Source organism: Octopus bimaculoides, chromosome 11 (genome assembly GCF_001194135.2).
Source record: "Octopus bimaculoides isolate UCB-OBI-ISO-001 chromosome 11, ASM119413v2, whole genome shotgun sequence".
NCBI classification, from domain to species: domain Eukaryota; kingdom Metazoa; phylum Mollusca; class Cephalopoda; order Octopoda; family Octopodidae; genus Octopus; species Octopus bimaculoides.
The window spans coordinates 24,285,217-24,294,142 of NC_068991.1; the positions used below are offsets into that span (position 1 = coordinate 24,285,217).

An 8,926-nucleotide genomic window follows, 5' to 3' on the forward strand; every position below is an offset into this window, starting at 1 on the left:
GGGGGGGGGGGGATTGTGTTGGTGTGTGTGGGAGGTGTTTGAATTTAGCGGCAAGAGGAAATAGTGCTCAATCCAGGAAAACAGTGATAAAGCTGAAATGTTTATGAGACGTAGACATATTTCTGTGGTCAAGAAACTCGCTTTACAACCATTTTTGTGGGGGTTGAGTCTCACTGCGCAGTTCCTTGGGGAAACGTCTTCTATCATAGCCCTGAGTCAAGCAATGCCTTGTGAATGAATTTGGTAGGCAGAAGTTGTATGGAATTCCCTCATGTATATATAGGAGTGGGGGGTGCGTGCGTGCGTGCGTGTGTGTTTGTGTGCACGTGCCTGTGTGTGTGTGTGCGTATGTGTGTGCATATGTATGTGTAGCTTTGTGTTTGTGTTCTCCGTCATACCGCTTGACAACTGGTACTGGTTTGTGTGCGTGACCGTAACGTAGCAGCTCGATATAAGAGACCGATAAATCAAGTATCAAACTTTTTTAAAAAAAGTACTAGGGTCGATTCGTTCGACTAAACACCTCAAAGTGGTGCCCCAGCATGGCCGCAGGCCAATGAGCTTCTTCAACAGTACAGCTTGTCTTGTTTGTTTCTTTGTTTGTTTATTTGTTTGTTTAGATTTTAAGCACTTATAGAGGGAGTTTTTGTCTATTAATCGCAATTGATTAGAGTTTATCAATTCAATAGAACGACATTGATTAACTTCAATTTCAGAACAAGAATTATTGTTGCCAGTGTGTTTCTTTTGAGTATTTTAGCGAAGGAGCGTTTTGTCAGGCATTGAAATGTCAACAGCTCTGTTCTTCAACCGCCACATACGTTAAAGATATATAAATTATTCAACAGTGAAGCTAAATATATTCTGTAGATACTGATATGTTTTAGTGTGGTTTATTCACGGGTGCAAACGTGGCTATGTAGTGAAGAAGTGAAAACCCGTCGCGCGCGTGTGTGTGTGTGTGTGTGTGTGTGTGTGTGTCCATCAAGTCCTTGTAACTTTGCAGTTCGGCAAAAATGCACCGATAGAATAAGTACTAGACTTTAAAATACAATAACTGAAGGAATCGATTTGTTCGATTAAAACTTTCAAGGCGGTGCACCAGCGTAGTCGTAGTCCAATGTGTAAAACAAGCAAAAGATAAAACATAAGTAATAATTATTTACATTTGACGGATATTTGTCCTCATCTTGTTTGTTGTTAACACAACGTTTCGACTGATATACCCTCCAGCCTTCGTCAGGTGTCTTGGGGAAATTTCGAACCTGGGTTCTCATTCCTAACGATGTTACTATTATTATATTATTATTATTATTATTATTACTATTATTAATCAGGTCGCTGCCGTGAATCGAACTCGGAACCTTGGGGTTAGTAGCCCGCGCTCTTAACCACTACGCCATATAATGTAAATAATGTAAATAATGTAAATAATGTAAATAATTCCTCATCTCTTAAATATAGAACTGTATAAGTAATAATTATATTGCTTTGGCACAAGACCAGCAATTTCGGGAAGGGAGCTAAGTCGATGACATTGAGCCCAGTGCACAACTGGTACTTACTTTGTCAACCCCGAAAGTATGAAAGGTAAAGTCGACCTCGGCGGAATTTGAACTCGAAACGTAAAGACGGGCGAAATGCCGCAAAGTATTTTACCCGGCTGGCTAACGATTCTGTCACCTCGCCGCCTTGTTAGTAGTAACTATATTTTGTTGATACAGATATACTTTTCTACTCTAGGCACAAGACCTGAAATTTTGGGGGAGGGACAGTTGATAAGATCGACCCCAGTAGGCAACTGGTACTTAATTTATCAATCCAGAAAATATGAAAGGTAAAGTCGACCTCGGCGGGATTTGACAGAACGAAGACCGACGAAATACCGCTAAGCATTTCTCCCGGCGTGCTAACGTTTCTGCCAGCTCGCCGCCTTTTGTTGATACAGATATAGTTTGATGTAAATTATTCATATCTGTCCTAGATATTTCATCGTTCCAACTCAACTACACAAAGAATAAATAAAAAATTTAAATAATCATTATGATGTCTCAAAAGACGGAGCCATACACTACAAGTGTTCGTTTGATTATTTGACTTTTGCTTAATTATATCTTTCAATGCAAGAAATGCCAAAGTTTGTCATAAGTTTTCAAAAGTAAACTGAACAAAGGAAACACTTTTTTCTAAGAATTAATTGATGAAAACGTTTTTGGATTATTACGCTAAGACTAAAATTTACCTGTAATCAAAGTTCTTGCAATCATTTGATATAACAAGCTTTAAGTCGACGAGCTGGCAGAAACGTTAAGGCGCCGGGAGAAACGCTTTGCGGCATTTCGTCTGTCTTTACGTTCTGAATTCAAATTCCACCGAGGTCGACTTTGCCTTTAATCCTTTTGGGTCGATAAATCAAACACTAGTTGCGTACTGGGGTCTATCTAATCGACTGGCTCCCGCCCCAAAAATTTCGGGTCTTGTGCCTAGAGAAGAACAGGATATAACAAGCTTTATTTATTTAAGCTGACAAGAATCGTTAGTGCACTGGGAAAATGCTTAGCGGTATTTTCTGTCTTTACGTTCTAAGTTCAAATGCTACTGGGTCGACTTTGCCTTTTGTCCTTTCGGTGTCGGCAAAATAAGTACCAGTTGAGCTCTGGAGTCGATGTAATCGACTAGCCCCCCCACACACCCCACCACCCCCGAGCTTGTTGGTCTTGTGCCAAAATCTCAAATCCACATAACGAGCTTGTAATTTTCAGACAAAAGATAAAAGACCGTATTTGTAATACCCAACAACTTCAAACACTGCCATATAATAATGATTTCCGGCTAGGGTTTGAGGCGAACAATTATGGGGTTAGAGGTTAGTTGACTACATCAATTCCAGTACTTGTCGGAATTTTATCGACCTCCACTCATCTCCTCTCCAACCTTATGAAAGGCAAAATTGACCTTGGCAGGAAATGACCTTAGAACGTAAAAAGACGGAACAAATATCGGATGCCAGGTTTTTCGACGCTCTAACGATTCTACCCTAAACATCGCCCTAAACATAATAATAATGGAAGAGGAGATAAACTAAAAACAATGAGTTCGCTCTTTGAAAACTGAGTTGAGACATTAATTATGATAACTATCGAGTGAGTTTGGGACTTAAGAAAGTGAAGTGCAGTCTTTCATTCTGAAAACATCAAGACATAAAGGTTCAAATAATATATACGAAAAGATTATTAAATTACAGCAATATAGAAGAAAGTGTGTAGCAAAGGATCTTTTGGCTGTAGTTTAGAGTTTCTTTTTGATAAAACTACATATGATAGCTGATTAATTTTTGAATATTGTCCTTAGCGCAAGGCCATACATTTAACGAGAGGATTTAATGTTGAAAAAAGATCGCAGTACTTGACTAGTTCCTTATTTTATTGATGACCCGAGAAGGGTTAAAAGCGAAGTTGACCTCGGTGAGATTTGAATTCAACATAAAGGGCCTAAACATTAATAAAAAAACATCGCTACAAAGCATTGTCAAGCACTCTAACTGTTCTGCAAAACTCCACTCCTGGAATAATTATCAGCATTATAAATTTTATATGCGTGTGTGTGTGTGTGTGTGTGTGTGTGTGTGTGTGTGTGTGTGTGTGTGTGTGTGTGTGTGTGTGTGTGTGTGTGTGTGTGTGTGCGTGCGCGTGTGTGCGCGCGTGCGTGTGTGTATTGTTACCACTAACAGCTTCACATATATTGTGTCATTGTCGTGGTTAATAGTGTCCATAGAATAAAGTGGGATTTATTTTTGGTTTATTGAAGCTGTGGTTGTGCGTTTAACAATGTTTCATTTGCTTTGTACTGCTTGTAAATCGTGTCCTCTTCATTAGTAAATGGTGGGAAAGGACTTCTTCGTTTGTTGTTGTTGTTGTTGTAAAGACCATATTCCCTAAGTCTGCCAAACAAAATACAAAACAAATATGTATGAAAAAACTGACCTTAAAGCATTAGACTTCTTCAAACAAGAGATCTTGGACAAAACTTATCTTCATCTGCATGTAAAGCTTGAAATTTGAATGTATAACTTAGGGTATAAACTCCAATAGCCACAAAATTCAAGTAAGAAGTAGTGAAGACTGGAATCATTAACCTTGAAAAATAAACTAATACCCAGCCATGCACATACTATGGCTAGTATTGGGGCAAGTTAGATATTTTCAAAGAAGGAACTAATTCTTTCCTAACTCTCGACTGTTTCAATTCCTAAACCGTCCGAACCAATAAGGGAATCTCTATATGTTTGCCCGATGTGGGGGGAAATAATATCAGATATAACTCCCAAATATTGAATAATAATGCAGACCTAAATCCAGCATGTATGTAAAATAAACGAACCACGTCCACGGCTGGAATATCTTCCATCATAGATCTATTTGACTAAGATTGATAAAGAATGAAACAACAACCAGAAAAATATAAATATAAATAACAGACGACAGTATTTTAAACGTGCGTGAATTAAGCACAAAAATTCGATCAAATCGACTTCAAACCTCAACACAACGTGCTGGAGAAGCTCGACTTTCACTAAAAGTATCATGTTTCATGCATATACTTTAAAAACAGGCCGTAATTATGTATCACTTAACTTAAATTCCAATTTAAATTCCAATTTGAAGATATCTCAGATTTCCATTTTACATTCGAGAGTTTCCTAAATAATGCTGTAAAATACGAAATACGTCAACGGAAAACACTGATTTTCGTATAACCAAGATGGTCTTTTGCAACATTGCATTTTAGGAACATATTTTGACATACAAAAATGTAAGTGTATTTTTTCCTTGGATTGATGAAAGCAAAATCTGTTACTCCTGTCTTAAAACCAAGACACTCATTTGTTCGTCGATGCACAATCAAGTCAGTAGTAGTAGTAGTAGTAGTAGTAATAATAATAATAATGATAATAAGAATAAGAATGCTTTCTGTTATAGGTACAATGCCTGAAATTTTTGTGGGGTTGGGTACAGTCAATTACATTGAAACCAGTACTCAACTGGTACTTATTTCATTGACCCTGAAACGATAAAAGGCAAAGTCGACCTCGGCAGAATTTGAACTCAGAACGTAGCGACTGGCGAATTACCTCTAAGCATTTCGCCCGGAGTACTAACGATTCTGCCAGCACGCCACCTTAAAATTAATAAAAATAAAAATAATAATAATAATAATAATAATAATAATAATAATAATAATAATAATAATAATAATAATTATTATTATTATTATTATTATTATTATTATTATTATTATTATTATTGGCAGTAGCTCTCATTGCTTCTGATCTTAACTGATTGGAAGTGTTATGTACATGCTTTGTCTTGGTGTAAAAGATGAGCTACAGCAAATATTCTGCTTCTGCTCAATGCCACAGATTTGCTTGTCAGTTCAAAGGAGATTCTTGATCACCTATGTTATTTGTTATAACTTTGATCCCACTTTCTGTAGTCCTACGCAAAGTCAACGCGCACTATAAGCTGAGAAAGAGTGAACCTCGTCTCAACCACCTTCTCTTCATGGATGATTTTAAACTGTTCGCAAAAGCAGAGCCTGAAATGGAGAGGCTGGTTGAGACTGTGCAAATGTGCAGCAAGGATATAGGGATATAATTCGGTATCTCGACGTGTGCAGTGCTTACTTTGAAGCGGGGAAAAGAGTAAATTGTAGGGCATAGAATGATAATGGGTACAAGAACCTTGAGATCCTGGAGATGGACAATATCTTGCATAAAGAAACGAAAGAGATCATCATCATTATATTTCAAACGCCTTAATCTTCTTTTGAAATCAAAACTCAACTCAAGGAACCTTGTGACTGCCATCAAAATATGAGCGGTTGCTGTAGTCCGCTATAGTGGTGGTGGTGGTGGTGGTGGTGGTGGTGGTGGTGGTGAGGATGATTTATGACGATTAACATCACTGATTTGCAGAGGAAAGTAGACAGAATACTTTTGTTTGACCGTTTTTCAAGGGCACCCATACGCGTTTCCTCAACCCCTTATCATGGTCAGTATTGAGGTAAAGATTTATTGGCCAAAAGTCATTAATTACATCTTCCACGTCAGTGTCTTAGCCCGTCTCACAGAACCGGGAGTTCTCTTTTTCTCCTGCCAGTTGCAGTTCATGTCTGCCAAAACGTGGACAAACAAGTCTGGCATATATCCGTAAACCTCATAGGGTAGACCGTTCAAACCCAACGATCTGCTCTACATACAACCACTTGCCACCAACTACATTCCAGTTGCTGTTATCGGCTTTTTGCAACACTCCGCATCTTTTGCCGAGAGCTATGACAAGCCATCGAGATAGGTACTAAAGCCAGCAACCGTCTCCGTTCTACCGCCTGCCCAATTAAGCGAAGTGCCGCTGTAATGTCGTACACATCTGTTTGAAATCGGATATCACGTGGCCTTTCCGATCTGTCAGAGACCAATTGTGGATATGCTATCATGCCGCACCTTTGCCACCCAGGCCCATCGAGTAGCTTTCGTTCGTACCATTAGCTTCGTGTTTCGCATTGAAGAAATGTTCAAGAACCATTATCTCTGTTGGCATGTCAGTTGTTTCAGTTGTAGTACCCTTACTAATCAACTCTTGTAATTTATCAACTCTCACTCTAATCTCTTTTTCCTAATACTACTCTTTGCGAATTTCTACTGTAATTGCTCTCCTCAGAAAATACCTCCACTGGTTGTTGGCGGTCACCTTCGTCAAGTGTTCAAGTGCTGCTAAACTTAAACGTTAATTAGGTTTCTGTAAGCTTTATACACCAAGAACAGTGTGTTCAGCTTCAAGGAGCCAGGTTCTAATTAGTTCTAACTAAGTTGACTATGCAGATCACAAACTTGTGGCCTGTCTGACCAACCACTTGAAATTATAGACATTCTACAGTATCTCTGTCTGCTAGTCAAGCCAATACTTTATCTAAATGTCATCTGGATGATTCGATTCCGTTGTTCCCCGTCCTCACTGGCACATTCTAGAAATCTAATCAGTACCTGTCAGAAAGCTGAATAGCTGAGAGATTTTACATACCCCTATCCTATCGGTTAGTTCCACAAACATGATGTTCAAAGGAAAAGCGAAACAGCTGCAGCTTGGTTCCAGTGTTGTCGTAGGCGACAACAAGGCATCCAGCCTGATGTTCTTAAAGTTCCGTCAATCCACTGTCCTAAATACCTTTGTATTTGACCCCGAAAAGATTAAATTTGACCTCCACAAGATTTGAACTCAGGACACAGAATCAAAACAAATAAAAGAAGGCTTTCCTGTCTGCCGACTTTCGATTCTGATGATTCTCCATCTTTGTAATATTTTAACATTTTGACAGAAAACTAGTTTCATTGATATATCATATTTTTATATGTCTGTTTGTGTGTTTTTGTTTTATGCCATTTGATAGTACATTTGCCTTCGTTTCCTTTTATTTACCCTCTTTCAGGTTATTCGAAAAATACCCAGATGTTCAAGATATATTTATTCCATTCAAAGGTCAAAGCCTTGAAGATCTTAGTAATAATGACCGAATGCGTGAACATGGTTTACAAGTAATGCGGACAGTTGAGAAGGCCATTGCTAGATTGGATCAACCCGCGAAACTTGAATCCATGCTGTTTGAACTGGGTCAAAAACATGTCATGTTTGACACTAAAGTAGACTACATGGACGTAAGTAGTATAGAGTTCATTACTTTATTCTTAACGATAGACAGTCGATGCAATCAAGACTAACGAATATGTCAAATGATGTGTGTGTGTGTGTGTGTGTGTGTGTGTGTGTGTGTGTGTGGTTAGACAAGCTTGGACAGACAATAAATACATGAGCGTCCCTCTGCATATCTCGATTTATCTAAAGCTAGGTATGTTTTATACTGAGAGTGCCTGATAAATAATTCGAAATTTAATTGGAGCTATGGTAATTATGTATATACGAATGAATAGAACGGGATGGAGAAATATCAAATATTTCATACAAACTAAAAATACCTATATATACCTATATATATTACCTTAATTCGTGACATGAATTATACATCTGTGCGTTGTTAATATAGCTCATTAGTCGGAAAGTAGTAAGGCTGTATTTTAGATAGATAGATAGATAGATAGATAGATAGATAGATAGATAGATAGATAGATAGATAGATATATAGATAGATAGATAGATAGGGGGAGGAGGGGGAGGGGAAAGAGGGAGAGAGGAGAGAGAGAAGAGAGATAGAGGAGAGAGAGAGGAGAGAGAGAGGAGAGAGAGGAGAGAGAGGAGAGAGAGAGAATTGTCAAGAAAGAATAAACAACGCAAGCAAAACTAACTGCGAGAAAGATAGAAGTAAAAAGATTGAAACAGACATATCTGATAGAAAAGAAACAAACAAACAAGCAAACAAACACTGAATGAATGGATGGATGGATGGATGGATGGATGGATGGATGGATGGATGGATTGATGGATGGATGGATAATTGAATGAATGGAAGGAAGGATGGATGGATGATTGAAGGAAGAACAGGGCAAATAATTTCTAGAGTAATCGAAATCCTTGCTACGCAAAGACTGTCAGTAACCATACAAAAATAGTAATGGCGCAAACTGCTGTCAGGGTTGAAGATATAAGTGTTCCTTTGATGAAACGTAAACCCATTGACATTTTATCTATTGTGAAATGAAATTGTAGACATGAAAGCAGGAAGATATTAGATCAAGAATTTGGAGAATAGGGAATATAAAGGGGTGAAATGCAAAAACTTCTTAGAACAATAAGAAAAGGATACCAGAAGAGGAGAAAGAAATTGAAGCTACTTATACACGTACATAAGTGCTTATATATATGTATGTGTGTGTGTATGTATGTATGTATATATATATATATATATATATATATAT

At 37.9% G+C, this 8,926-nt stretch overlaps 1 protein-coding gene across 1 annotated transcript in view; it reads left to right on the plus strand.

Annotated features, from left to right (window-relative positions):
* The window catches only part of LOC106867928 (uncharacterized), a 40,217-nt gene that overhangs the window by 8,916 nt on the left and 22,375 nt on the right, over positions 1 to 8,926 (plus strand). The window contains exon 2 of the mRNA XM_014912996.2: positions 7,486 to 7,711. Coding sequence (XP_014768482.1) covers positions 7,486 to 7,711 — 226 coding nt within the window. The remainder of the gene's footprint in view (positions 1 to 7,485; positions 7,712 to 8,926) is intronic.